This window comes from Exophiala spinifera (assembly GCF_000836115.1).
Source record: "Exophiala spinifera strain CBS 89968 unplaced genomic scaffold supercont1.5, whole genome shotgun sequence".
NCBI classification, from domain to species: Eukaryota; Fungi; Ascomycota; class Eurotiomycetes; order Chaetothyriales; family Herpotrichiellaceae; genus Exophiala; species Exophiala spinifera.
The window spans coordinates 2,973,609-2,987,624 of NW_015622517.1; the positions used below are offsets into that span (position 1 = coordinate 2,973,609).

The 14,016-nt window shown below is 51.3% G+C and overlaps 3 protein-coding genes across 3 annotated transcripts; 2 read left to right on the forward strand and 1 right to left on the reverse strand.

Moving 5' to 3' along the window:
• Nucleotides 1-393: 393 nt before the first annotated feature.
• Nucleotides 394-4,347, forward strand: PV08_07643 (uncharacterized protein; the record flags this gene model as incomplete). Its single annotated transcript, XM_016381972.1, has 2 exons — nt 394-4,099; nt 4,238-4,347. The coding sequence occupies 2 exons, from the start codon at nt 394-396 to the stop codon at nt 4,345-4,347; spliced, it is 3,816 nt and encodes a 1,271-aa protein (XP_016235074.1).
• An 856-nt stretch (nt 4,348-5,203) lies between these two features.
• On the reverse strand, nt 5,204-6,712 carry PV08_07644 (uncharacterized protein; the record flags this gene model as incomplete). Its single annotated transcript, XM_016381973.1, has 1 exon — nt 5,204-6,712. One exon carries the CDS (start codon nt 6,710-6,712, stop codon nt 5,204-5,206), a length of 1,509 nt encoding a protein of 502 aa, XP_016235075.1.
• A 1,899-nt stretch (nt 6,713-8,611) lies between these two features.
• PV08_07645 (uncharacterized protein) lies at nt 8,612-12,051 on the forward strand (the record flags this gene model as incomplete). The annotated part of the gene is made up of 2 exons (XM_016381974.1): nt 8,612-9,292; nt 9,358-12,051. The coding sequence occupies 2 exons, from the start codon at nt 8,612-8,614 to the stop codon at nt 12,049-12,051; spliced, it is 3,375 nt and encodes a 1,124-aa protein (XP_016235076.1).
• Between the last annotated feature and the right edge of the window lie 1,965 nt (nt 12,052-14,016).

Here is a 14,016-nt window from a genome sequence, read left to right on the forward strand (position 1 = left end):
CCTAAGGTACCTGAAGTCGGAGCCTCAGATGCCTGGTACGGAGTACCATATGCGGGATTGGCGGAAACAGAGCGGAACTCGGGCCCGGCCTTATATTAGATCGGCAACTGGTGACGCACTCGGTTTCTCGTTGCTGCAAGGCTCCGCCTCCAACCTCCAACCACCTGGTGACTTGTTTGCCTGCTTTGGAATTCTACAAACAAACCACCTGCATACTCGGTGCAATTCTCTCTTGGCTACGCTTTGTTCCCCCTGTCCAGTGATTCAGTTTTGTTACCCGCCTTGCGCGGACTACTACTCTGACAACCCATTGCATAATGCAGCACGCCGACGACCATTCCTCCCGGTGATACCCAAGAACCCACCCCTAGACCACCTACGAAATCCTGTACAATGCGCTTCTCCCCTAGCGCCGTTGCAGCTTTGACTGCGTTTTCCTCGATTCCTCTCGCTCTCGCCTCCGTGGCAACCCCTCTCCACGAAGCTGGTCGATGCGCAATCCGAGGTCATTGTGGCAAGCAAGGCTTTTTTGGCTCTGACTTACCCTGTCCCGATAATGGCGAAGCGTCTTCTCCGTCTGAAGAGCTGCGGGAGAAGCTCGTTGACCTTTGCGGAGCGAAATGGGAGGACACCGATGTATGCTGCGAGGAGGAACAGGTCGATGCTCTGAAAAAGAACCTCAAACTAGCAGAGCGCATCATCGCATCGTGTCCAGCCTGCAGGGAGAATTTCTTCAACATTTTCTGCACCTTCACTTGTTCGCCAGACCAATCTCTCTTTATCAACGTCACTGCGACCGGCAAAGCGACAAATGGAAAAGCCGTAGTAACCGAGTTGGACAACGTTTGGTCTAAGGACTATCAGAGCGGATTTTTCGATAGTTGCAAAGAGGTCAAGAACGGCGCCAGTGGTGGCAAGGCTATGGCATTCATTGGAGGTGGCGCGGAAAACTACACCGAGTTCCTGAAGTTCTTGGGCGACAAGAAATTACTGGGCAGTCCGTTCCAGATCAATTTTCTGGAAGAGGCACGGCATGACGATCCGGAGGGCATGAAGCCGCAAGATCCTCTTGTCTATGCCTGCAACGATTCGAATCCGGATTATCGGTGCAGCTGTGTAGACTGTCCTGCGGTATGCCCAACATTAGAGCCCGTCAGTTCAGCTAAGGCCTGTCACGTTGGAAAATTGCCGTGCTTGTCTTTTGCGGTTGTCATCATCTATTCCATTGCACTACTCCTACTCATCACTGCAATATCTGGTCATGTGGCATATCGGAAGCATAAGCAGTGGAAGAGTGAGAGGTTACAGTTGTTGCAGGATGCTGCGCCAAGTGATGATGAGGACGAGGGCGATCTCGTGCACAATCCTGGGCTTTTAGAGCGACCCAGCAGGAACTACTACTTGAATCAAGTCTTAGATCGAGCCTTCAACAATTTGGGTGGCTTTTGCGCACGCTATCCGGCCTTGACAATCGGTGCGAATATTGTCATTGTGGGACTTTTGAGCCTAGGATGGTTACGCTTTGAGGTTGAAAGAGATCCTGTTCGGCTCTGGGTTAGCCCCAGTTCCGATGCAGCTCAAGAGAAGGCTTTTTTCGATGCAAACTTTGGTCCATTCTACAGAACGGAGCAGGTCTTCCTCGTCAATGACAGCTCGCCCACTGCCTCTGTTCTCAATTACGACAATCTCGACTGGTGGCTCGATGTCGAGCAGCGTGTATCTCGCATGATGACGCCTGAGAATGGCATTACACTCAATGATGTCTGCTTCAAGCCGACTGGATCGGCGTGTGTGGTTCAGTCTGTCAGTGGATGGTTCGGAGCTGGGCTAACTAGTGATTGGGAAGACCAGATCAAGCTCTGTGCTGCACATCCTGGTGATCAGAGATGCTTGCCCGAATTTATGGATCCACTCCAACCTGGTCGTATCTTGGGAGGGTATGATGACATTGACAATATCACCCACGCGAAAGCTATGTTTACCACCTGGGTTGTCAACAACCATCAGCCTGGAACAGAGGGCGAGGCCAGAGCTGAAGAATGGGAACGTGCTCTCAAGCATGAACTGCTGATTTACCAAGAAGCTGCCAGATCCCGAGGCCTCCGGCTATCTTTCAATACTGAGAGCAGTCTGGAGGAGGAATTAAACAAATCAACCAACACAGATGCCAAAATTGTCGCAATCAGCTATGTTGTCATGTTCATCTATGCCTCGATTTCCTTAGGATCGGCCAGTCTATCTCTCAGAGCCCTTCTCAGTAACCCCTCCAATGCTTTGGTGCAATCTAAATTTACTCTGGGTGTGGTCGGCATTGTCATTGTACTGATGTCTGTCTCCGGCTCCGTTGGCTTGTTCTCCGCCGCCGGTGTGAAGGTTACATTGATCATTGCGGAGGTGATTCCCTTCTTAGTGCTCGCGGTTGGTGTGGACAACATATTCCTCATCGTTCACGAGTTCGAACGAGTCAATGTCAGTCACCCAGATGAGGAGATCGATCAGCGTGTCGCAAAAGCACTCGGACGCATGGGTCCAAGCATTCTCCTTTCGGCATCAACAGAAACCATAGCTTTTGCGATGGGTGCATTTGTTGGTATGCCGGCTGTCAAGAACTTCGCCGCGTATGCTGCAGGTGCAGTTTTCCTGAACGCATGTTTACAAGTTACAATGTTCATCTCCATTCTCGCGCTCAATCAGCGACGCGTGGAGAGTCTCCGAGCCGACTGCTTCCCTTGCGTTACAGTCCGCGGTGCCAACTTTGTCAGCATGCCAGGAGGACATTTCTTCGGGTCCGACGAAGAGGGCTGGCTCCAGAAATTCATTCGCAAGTCATATGCCCCGACTCTACTCGACAAGAAGATCAAGACATTTGTGGTGGCATTCTTCGTGAGCATCTTTGCCGCCGCGATCGCGCTTCTCCCAGAGATCCAACTCGGTCTCGACCAGCGCATTGCACTGCCCAGCGACAGCCACATGATTCCATACTTTAACGACATGTACGCTTATTTCGGCTCCGGCCCGCCTGTGTATTTTGTCACACGAAATGTCAACCTCACGGAGCGAGCACACCAGCAACAAGTCTGCGGTCGCTTCACGACTTGTAGTGAATATAGTCTAGAGTACATTCTGGAGCAGGAATCGAAACGACCCGGGGTCAGTTACATCAACTCGGCGACGGCCAGCTGGGTGGATGACTTTTTCTACTGGCTCAACCCCATCAGTGATTGCTGCAGGGACGAGGATGGAGTCACATGCTTCAAGGACGGAGATTGGAACATTACGCTCTCCGGCATGCCGGTTGGTGAAGAATTTATCAACTACGCAAGTAAATGGATCCGTGCTCCGACGGACGAAGAGTGTCCGAATGGTGGTCAAGCTGCGTACTCGACGGCGGTGGTGATTGACGAGGAGAATGTTGACATCCCAGCCAGTCACTTCCGGACGTTCCACACCCCGCTTAAAGGCCAGAAAGATTTTATTGAGAGCTACGCGGCAGCAAAGCGCATCGCAGGCGAAGTGAGCGAGAAAAACGAAGGGATCGATATCTTTGCGTACAGCAAGCACTATATCTTCTTCGACATGTACAGCAGTATTGTACGACTGACGGCAACTCTGGTCGGGGTTGCGATTCTGATCATCTTCGTCCTCAGCTCGAGTTTACTGGGAAGCATCGCGACCGGCGCGGTCGTGAGTGTCAGTGTGGTCATGATCGTCGTGGACGTGATGGGCGTCATGGCACTCGCGGGCGTCAGCCTCAATGCCGTCAGTCTGGTGAACCTGGTGATCTGCGTGGGCATCGGGGTTGAGTTCTGCGCCCACATGGCTCGAGCGTTCATGTTCCCCAGCAAGAGCGTCATGGAGCGTGGACGGCACAAGTTCCGCGGTCGCGACGTGCGGGCGTGGACGGCGCTGGTCAACGTGGGCGGCAGCGTGTTTAGTGGGATCGGAGTGACCAAGTTTCTTGGTGTCGTGGTCCTGGCTTTTACGCGCAGTAAGATCTTTGAGGTCTATTACTTTCGTGTGTGGTTGGCGCTGGTTGTGTTGGCGAGCGCGCATGCTTTGGTATGGTTACCTGTTGCGTTGAGCTTCGCAGGTGGTGACGGTAAGTTCTCTTTTACCCCTCTTCTTTTTTTGATTTCATCTATCTCCTTGTACGAAAGACCCGATTGACATGATAGATTGTCCTGTCGACTTCCCCCTTTTTGATGGAGTTATTGCTGACATGATTGTGTGCGAACAGGCTATATCGATCCAGAGAGCGAAGGAGGACTGGAAGAAGACCTGGCGAGTAGAAGGTATAGAAGTCTTTTGCCGGATGACGACGATTATGATTCCGACGAGGACTATTAGCTAGAGACCTAAGTTGTTTTTCCGTTTTACCTTGGAAGGTAGGTACCCTCCCACCTACCCACCTGAGGTTGTATATATGTCAAATTAGGTAGATACTCTCTCAGCCTTCCCTCTGCGCCAACAAATCTCTGTACCAAGAGGGGATGAAATACCTATCGATATACCTACAGTTGTGTGCGCTGTGACTGTCGTGTGGGAAGTACGGTGGTCGGAAGTGGACGGAGTATCAACTAGTTAGTTAGGAATGGGACAATGCGCCGGGTGTACTGATGGCTGCTAGCCTTGTAGCGACGGGGGGGATGGGAGGAGGTATGTATACACCTGTCTATCAAACAACAAACCACATGACGATGGCGACGTGTGAGTTACAAAAGTTATGTACGTACAATACAACACGCGAACATTGCCAGAATATGAAGAAGTCGGATCTAGTCAGGCACAGGTTTGTTCTTCCTGCTGTAGGCAAAGAAAGAAACGCTCGTCAAGATCAATAAGTATCGAGGAGGCGGCCGACCTTGGGTGGTACCTACCCCTCCTGCGATGCGTCGGTGGGTGTACGTCAGGTACATACAACTATACAGACATACATACATACAATTATACTATACCAACCTAGGTATCTTAGATGTCTTGAGTGGTCCTGGGCTTTGTTTGAATTTTGCGCAGTATCTACAGACTACGGAGGAGGACTGAGGTACGGAGTCAGGACCTGCTGTCTCAGCTCCCACTGGGCAGTAAGTACTGAAGTCAGAGATAGAGACAGGACACACTCAGTACGAATACAGGTATGGAGTAAAAGTCACTCCCATACACACACTCACACACACCACTCGCACCCCACTCGCCGGTCAATCAATCAATCATCGTCACCCAGCTCAAGAATGGTCGTCGTCATGGTCGAATCTGGCAATTGATTTCTCGACGGGGTCCCAGGCAATAGTCTACTACTGCCACTACCCTCACCTTCATCATCGTCGTCGTCATCGTCTTCGTCGTCTTCTCCGTGTAGGTTTGCACTACCCGGGTCTCGTCGACCACCAACGCCGGAGAGTCTCTCTGCCTTGAACTGTTTCTTGCTCTTCGCAGTAGACGCAACCACGGGGCTCGACCCGAGACCGACAGGTCTTCGAAGCGTGCCTTGTCGCGCTCCACGGACGCCTGGTCCGTCTCCATCTTCGTCGTCATCGTCGACGTCGCTCGTCGCTGTCTCGTCGCGGTTCTTCTTGGCCAGGAGAGCGAGGTGTCTCTGCACCCGGCGCTTCAGGGCCAGGTTCGGTTGGAGATCGTCCTCGGTGAGCGGGACATTGCATTCGGGGCACTTGACTGTGCGAATCTGCATTTCCCGCTCGCGACGTGACCGTTCCACCCGGTTGGGGATCTGGCTTAGTTCGCGCAGCTGGTCGGCCCCCAGAAGTGCGTATTCCCGCGAAGTGCGGAGCATGCCGAAGATGGCTTCCTTTTCGTACGAGTGTTTGCACTTTTCGGACGTGACGGGGTCTTGGAACGGAAGAAGGGTGATGGGACATTTGATCCGGGTTGTCTCTCGGGCGATTTCGACATCGCTCTCCTCGGAGTCGTCACCGCCGCGGCGGACCCGTTGGGAGAGGAGGATGTCACGGCCTTCCTCGGCGGCGAACCAGAGACCGGGGTCAGGCATGGGCGGTTGCTCCTCGCCTGGGTGCAGGGCGTCGTAGAGCATGCGTTTGAAGCCCGCGTAGAAATTGTGGTGCGCGTACTTCTCGGTGGGAGTCTTGCTGGACCACTCTCGTTGTTGTTTCTGGAGGGCCGCGGAGAGCAGAACGTGCGGCACATCGGCTGCGTGAGGAGCGGATTGGGCCGTCGAGTTTCGGTTTCGGGTTCGGGGTGGATGGTCTTCGTCGTCATCATCATCTTCTTCCTCGTCGTCGTCGTCAGGTACGGTGCGCCGAGTAGAGAGAGGTGTGGGATTGTATGATTGCTGCGTCTGCGTGGACGATAGTTCTGCTCTCCCTGCCGCCTCCTTGATCGCGTTGGGTAGATCTTCTAGCCAAATCTGATTGTCTACTATCGCGCGAATGCTCATGTCCATTTTGTTCGTGAGAGTGTCTACTTTGCTTTGGAACTCTTCAAACTCCCGATCAGCATCGTCGTGGCCTCCATCGTTTCCGTTCCGTCGCTTTCGGTGTCTGTCATGTCTGATGCGTCGGTCATAGCCTATCTCGTTGAGTTGGTCGACCGTCTGGGCAAGATGATCGGAGGCGTCTTTGAGATACTTCGCTAGTTTTGTAGTCAGGGTTCTGTCTTTGGCCAGAGCCTGAAGAGATGCGATGGCGTCCTCGTTTAGAGGTGCAGTCAACGGCTGTGGTTGAATCGTGCTGGTGGCCATGTTCAGGAGAAGTCACGACGCATCGGAAGATTGTGCAGAGGACCACGACTCTCTGGACCGATTCTCTTGACTTTGGTAATTGATCCTGTTGCACCGTGCCAGTCGCCTTGTCAGGGCGTCACAGTCCTCCAGACGCGACTTTGGCAGCGCGTTCGTTGAATTGGACCAAGAAAGGAAAGCTAGCCGAGGCTTTTAATAAAGCCGTCAGTCAGACAATCGCGGGGGAGAATTGTGTGTGCGAGACAGAGATGAAAACCGTCAGACAATTACTATAGACTACATTTCACAGCTACCTGTGTCTTATGCGTTCAAACGCACTGTCTACCCTCTTCACAACCCGGTGCAAATCTTCCTCCTTGGATATGTCGTACTATCAGCATCAGGCAACAGATTTGAATCCGTCGCCAAGTCATCCCGCCTGCCACCAAAGTCACAGCACATTGCATCACGTTTCACAGATCGATGGTAGAAGTTTGGATACCGTCTGCTCCGCGACTCTCGTCCTGGGCATGGTCAACATCTGCACAGTCATCTTTCCTCGCCTACAAGGCTGAGTCGGGGCTATCTCCAGAGAAAGTGGGTGCCAAAATCACTTGGGTCGAGTCTGCCAACAATGCAGAACTTCTGGATGCGGTCTTGGAAGCAGATCCCTCTAAAAGTTGTCCAAGACCGCATCCAGAAGTTCTGCATCGCTGGCAGGCCAACGTCCGTCTCGATCATCTGTGTTCGAACTCGGCTCTGTTGAATCCTGGTGAAGCCGGAAGGTGAGTTGACTATTGGACTCGCTGGGGTACAAGTACCGCGGTCGAGTTCCCGGGAAGGTGTCACTCCAGAAACCCTCAAGGTAGGTACTTGACGATTGCATCTTCTACTTTTGCTAACGATCGAAGTACTAGGTGCCCTGTAGCTTCCAGGCCTCCTCGAATATGCAGCCTCGCGCTGCATACAAAAATGCGTTCTTGGTTGGAGCATTTCTCGACCTCAACATACCGTAAACCATTTCCCACTCCAGCTGCGTCTTGTCACTTTCACTTTTTCCGACACGTATGATTGCTCACTTTTCATATGTCAAGGGCCGCCTTAATGACAGTGAGTAACGCCGCCTTGGATGAGTGTGGTGGTCTTTCTTGACGCCATCACAGTTGAGTGGCGTTTCTTGACCCCAACGTGCCGTTCATGCACTGCAGCTGCAGGTGACATTCAATCTCTCCCACGTCAAGCAGTCTCTGCAGATACTCCACAGAATAACGGCTGAGATCCGTAACATGGATATCTCTGGTGTCGTAGAGGTGCTTGGAGAATTTGACGATACGACCCATACCTCTCTCCCGTCACTTTCACTTTTCAACTTGTGCCCTATGACCCTTCATTGAATAACAGCGCTTGCTGGGTAAGACCAAGGATAGCACCTACTGATCCTCTCCCTCCTTTTCCCTCGATCTTCTTTCATCTCTTCGTTTCTCTCCCTCCGTCTTAACCTTTCTCATTTCATGATCATCCCTGGTTGCCCCTTACCATGCAACATCTACTCCTAGCCACGAAGCTTTCGAAAGTACCAATCATCATTCTCATACGTATTTCTGGAATCTGAAATGAATGCTGCGAAGCATGCCTTGTCACTCATTCTGATCACATTACTTCATTTCATATCGGACACTGTGTCGGACGGCACTTCACTTTCGCTACTCGCATTCCTCCCTCTTTCAGATCTGTCCACTCAACAGCAGATCTCCTACATTGCGCTATGATCTGATGGTCCCAGAGAGCTTCTACTTCTGCATTTGATTTGATATCATCAGCGATCTGGTCTGCTTCAAACTTCACTCAATATCTCAAAGAATTGTCTCGTATGATCAACGTTTGGAAATGCCGAGTTTTCTCAACTGGTATAGGGCGGCGATGGGCGCCAGTATCTCCAAGAACGACACGGACGCAGCCGTTGTGGACAATGGGGTTGAACCAACGACCTCCTCCTGCACCTCTTCGCAAACCGATTTAACATCGATAAATGATCTCCAGCCATCGTCATCTTCAGCGCCTTCTACGCCTTCGATTGAGTCCACGGTGGAATGTCACCGGCTCCCTCCGGTAGAGAGCCGAGAAACAGTGCGACACCAGGCCTCCTTCATTCGTTGTTGGCAACCTTTAGACGATGCTGGGGACTTATACGAGGCTGGACCGGCTAACCAAACAACGCCCTCGGCCAACACAAATGGCAACAGTGAAGAAATATCGCCGATTCGATTCAGTACACCCGCAGAAGGACTGCAAGAGACTTCTTTCGATGATATTCTCGCCAAACAGAGTGCATCACCAACGAATACGCAAGGACTATCCTCGTCAATCGAACAGTCTAAAAAAAAGTGCCACCTTGTTGTCACAAGCAAAGCTATCGAGATTGCGCTACATCGATCGGACTCTTCTGAAAATAATTATTTACAACAAACCCAAGTCCAGGCATCATCACTTCGACACCCTCATGATACGTTAGAGGAAGGCGCTGGATGGTCATTCACGAAGAAGGAAGAGTCAAAGGACAATTTCAAGTCGACTCCATATCAGTCACACCATTTGTCTTCTGTAAGTTTTCCTTTTTCTTGTAAACATTTATGGGATACTAATTATCTGTGCTTGTACATATTAAGGCCTCAGGCACGACTTTTGTGAATGATGAATTTCCCATCAATCATTTGGAGCAGAAGAACTTTCCTCTGTATCAAGATGAAGTGTTCAAGGCCAACGATCAGCTCAATAAAGATGAGATTGATCAGCTGCTGCCTAGAGAATTATCAGATCACGGGGAAGACGAAAACCTAGTCAGGAACTTGACTTTGATGCAGCCTGGAAATATCGTCCTGTTCAAAGCAGTTCGAGCTTTTGACCAATTACCATCGGAACTTGACCATGAAGAAGAGGATGAGGAGCTTAAAGAAGCTCGACAGTGGATGTTAAGAGATCAAGCGGAGGGAGCTGAGCGCAGTAGAATGCTACGTGAAAAGGCATTGCGGCGTCGAAGTCACCAAGAACCGTTGACGAGTCCAACTCTTGTCGAAGCCGAATTGTATTGCCCGCGAGTATCGAGTCCTTCTCTCCTCAAGGATGACAGAACCTCAGATGCTCGTTTGAGTCATGCAGATATTCCTGATACCGCCGACGTCCGCACAGATCACCCTTCTGACGAGCAACTACTCTGTGAGGTCAACGATGATCACGAACTGAACAGGGTACACCCTCCGCGAAGTATGTCTGGTCTTGATCTACTAGCTATGAAATGTGCCGATGATTTGAATATCTCAATCCCAAGCAGAACAGAAACTCGAGACTCCAGGCCAAAAGTATCGATCCCCGTAAAGGCCGGTCCAGATATTACCCTACCGCCAAATTTTGATGCGTTGGGAGAAGAAGAGCAAAGTATCGTGGTGAATCATGAGACCGCAAAGGAAAGGAAACGAGATCTCGATGCGATCCAAAATGCAATGTACTGGACAGGCTGCCTTCGGTGCTGTGGATTGTTCAGTGATAGAGATCGAAACGAGGTTAAAGAGCTTCGCGAATTCATAAGTCTTATCGTGGACCAAGATGAGAGTAATAGGTTCACACGAAGGCGAGTACAAGAGATACGACAGAATATGAAGCGACGAGCTGGGAAATTTGAGTTGCCGCCTTCGGAAGATATCTGTGGTTGGCAGGCAAGACTATTTCCAGGGAGACTTGATCGTTTAGATGCAGAAATCGAGAAGGCGAACGAAGAAGTCCGGCAGTTTGGTGCTCTTCGCCTAGACAAATCGACAAAGCGGAAGCACAGTGACCGGAAACCCCGGAAGAACAAGCCTCGTTTGACCGATCCTGCGGAGCGCCGACAGGCAAAGGCAGCCAAGGCCGACCAGCTCCGTGAGAGGATAAAGGAGCAGTTGAAGCTCTTCGACGACACTGAAGTGCCTGAGATTCTCGAACTCCCTGATCAGACGGCATTTATTGATCATGATCATAGTAACAGCGAAGAGAGCGAGGAAGAGGAGGGTGCTGAATTTGTATATGGCGCAGGACGAAACGCGGCAAGCTCCAGCTTCACCACTCCAGCGAGCGTCACGAACATCACCAACCGCCAAAGTCAGAACATTTCCCACGATATTAACGAGATCAATAGGTTGGAGAATGCTCGACAGAGAAGTTGTCAACCGCAGAATCCTCAGGATATGGGAGCGTCAGCGTCAGCGACAGCGGTATCAGCGACAAGTCAAGCTTTTGATGGCGAGTTGCTCAAAATGATGCAAGCGAAGAAGGCCCTTCAAGACCTTGGGATTGATTCTGCTGTGATCAAAGCAAACATTGAGACTCGGCAAACCACCGACTCTTCATCTGAGACCTCCGAGACATCCGACGGTGATGATACTGAAGACGATCAGCAAGTATTTCAGTACACGGTTCTGGGCAATTTCGCAGGCCTGCCCAACTTCAAAGCTGGGGACAACTACGTGTTCAAGAGAACCTATAACCTTTTGTCGGCCGAGACTCGACTTAAGCAAGTTATCCAAGATGTCAGTACTCAATTCGCACCTGAGGGAGGGTATCAGGGGGGCAATTGGTCCTTGAACACAAGCTACCGTCATGGCCTAATTGAACAATACTTTACGATCGGTGAGGACGTTGATGTGGAAGCTAGGGTATGGATCGAGAAGAAACAAGTCAATATCGACAAGCGACTCTTTCGACGAGCCAAGGCTGGAAAGCTTGGAGCCCAGAATATCCATTACATCGTTGAATGGGAGAAGACTGTATCGTTTGTTGTCGATGGGAACGACAGCGACGTGGAGGGCGATGCGGTCTATTCAGGGACTACTACTATCGATGCTAGTAGCTCACCAGCAACTGCGAGTGTCATCGCAGTGCAAGATGAAGATTTAGACGATGACCTCGACAGCCTATTTGGAGATGACTCAACGGTCGCACCACAACAAAAAAGTGATCTTGCCCCTGCGTCTGTCCCATTGGGCCACTTGGGTACTGTCACGACCACAATGCCACGAGAAGAAATGAAGACATACACCACATCCGTCCTAGCCAATCGGCACGCCAAAGAACACTACATGGCTTGGTACGCGAGGTTTTTCCCTGGTGTAGCAAACGAAGGGTACAGAAGAGTGGAAGATGAGGCCGTCGAGAAAGAGCTGGAGAGCATGGGGACGTGGGGATTGTGGAGTAGAGAGGAGAGCTTCACGCGTCGTGCACACCGGGATGAAGATGGCGATGAGATGATGGACGGGGGAGACGAAGAACGAGTCCAGGAGAAATTCAAGGTCTGGGTGAGGAAAGTCGAGGTCCTGGGACCGCGAAATTGAGAAAAGACCAGGCTCTATTCTATGACTCGTTTGTCTGCCCGCTACATGGAGGCGGTTTTCTGCGGTCGTGGCCGACAGAATTGAAGTCATGAGAAGAAAAAGGATGACTAAACGCGCGAGGACATGAATGTGATGAGGAAGGAAGCAGGGAGACATTTGGACATTTGGGTATTTGAATAGCATTTCTGGACTTTTGCTTCTCGATTCCGACTCGGCCTCTGACTCTGAATTTTGACGATGGGGAAAGATACGGATGCGAATGAGGCTTGGGAATGTACTCTACAGTAATCTTCTTTGGGCTTTCTAGATTTTTTCAAATCGCGTACACATGAGATAGTCCCGTTGATTACAAGATAGAACCCTCCTCTTCTCTTTTCTTTTCCTGTACGGCCAAGGACATTTGATGCCGGTGTCCTAAAGAACACCGTCGAGCACCGGTGATGCACATTGAATAGGTAAGTCAGGTTTCTCTAGGTTTGGGCATTGGGCATTGGGCATTGGGCATTGGGCATTGGGCACTGACTGGCATCAACAGAGACAAGCCTGTGATTTAGAAGGGGCTTACCCCTTCTACACATGGTCGATGGTGAGACGGGACACGACGGGAGGCGATGAGATGGGAGACAGAACGGATGATGGTTAGGTTAGACCTCGGGAGTTGTTGAACACTTGTCATGCTCTCGGACTACCCACAAACTCGTCCACGCTACCTAGCTAGGTAGCCGATTACGGAAATGCCGACCATTCCTGACCAGGAGGTCACAGGCCCGGCCAAGACAAGACGAGGACCATGATGGGGACGACAAGGACAGGGACGGTAAAGAAAGGAGGAGTTGGAGGAGGAAGAAAAGGAAAAAGAGGCAAAAGAACCTGGTAACGGCAGGGAGGAAGGATGAGCGACAAGAAACTACTAAAAGCGCGGAAAGAGAAACAAGAAGCGCGAAAAAAAAACCAAAATCTGTAGCGTGATTACTGACGAGCAATGTCCTGCACCTCCGGTCAATGTACGGACACTCACTCGTGCGTAGGCGTATATCGGATATGCATGTCATCCTGGATTCTAGGGGTGAGGCTGGCTCCCGCCGGGTATTTCACGGCGTGTTTCTTCGGAAGGGCGTCCTCCGGACCCAAGCCCAGGCCCAGGCCAAGGCCTCAACGAGAATGAGAACGTGACACGAAATTACCTCACCCTGGCTAGAGTTCAGCAGGGGGTTTTGAGGTCGTGCAGAAGGCGGAGAGAGGTATGTGGGGGAAGAGGGGGGAGGGAGGGGGAGAAACACGGGGAGAGAGAGAGAGGACAGGGATATGCATGGTGAACAACGCAGTACATCCGTGGGTATACATGGTATGTTCGTATGGTGTTAGGCTGACCGCCAGACTGACCGCCAGACTGACCTAGTTCGCTAGACACGTTAAGTCGTACGGGTACCCTGTTGAGGACTTTCGATAAGAGGGGTAATGAGTTGTGATGGTGTTGGTGGTGGTGGTGGCGGTAACGGTGGCGGCGGTGGTTGTCCAATATGAGAACCCATGTGGCACGGAGGAGAATATGGGTGTTCTCATCGCTGAGGGTCGAATTGCCTCGCGATATTATAATGACTGTGTTGGCAGGTTTGCAGGCAAAAGCCCCCCATCCTCCGAGTAAAACAGGTAGCTTGATGATGGGCGCACACGCTGGTAAATCTGAGTGGCAACGGGTCTCTCGTGTCATTAGCGTGTGTGCGTTGCACTGCCAATGCATGTGTAATGCCATTGCCCTTGCCATTGCGACCGCAACTTCACACGCAAGGGTAACCGGCCCGGGAACAACCAGCATAATACCTTACGCAGGAATGAAGAAGAGATGATGCCCATGCCACACCCTTGCCCATGCAAGAGGTGGAACCCCTGCGATGGTAACACTGCACGCGAGGTGGTGAAGGATGGCATGGAGATGGAAAAGCGTGCGAGCGAACGAGTGCCTGA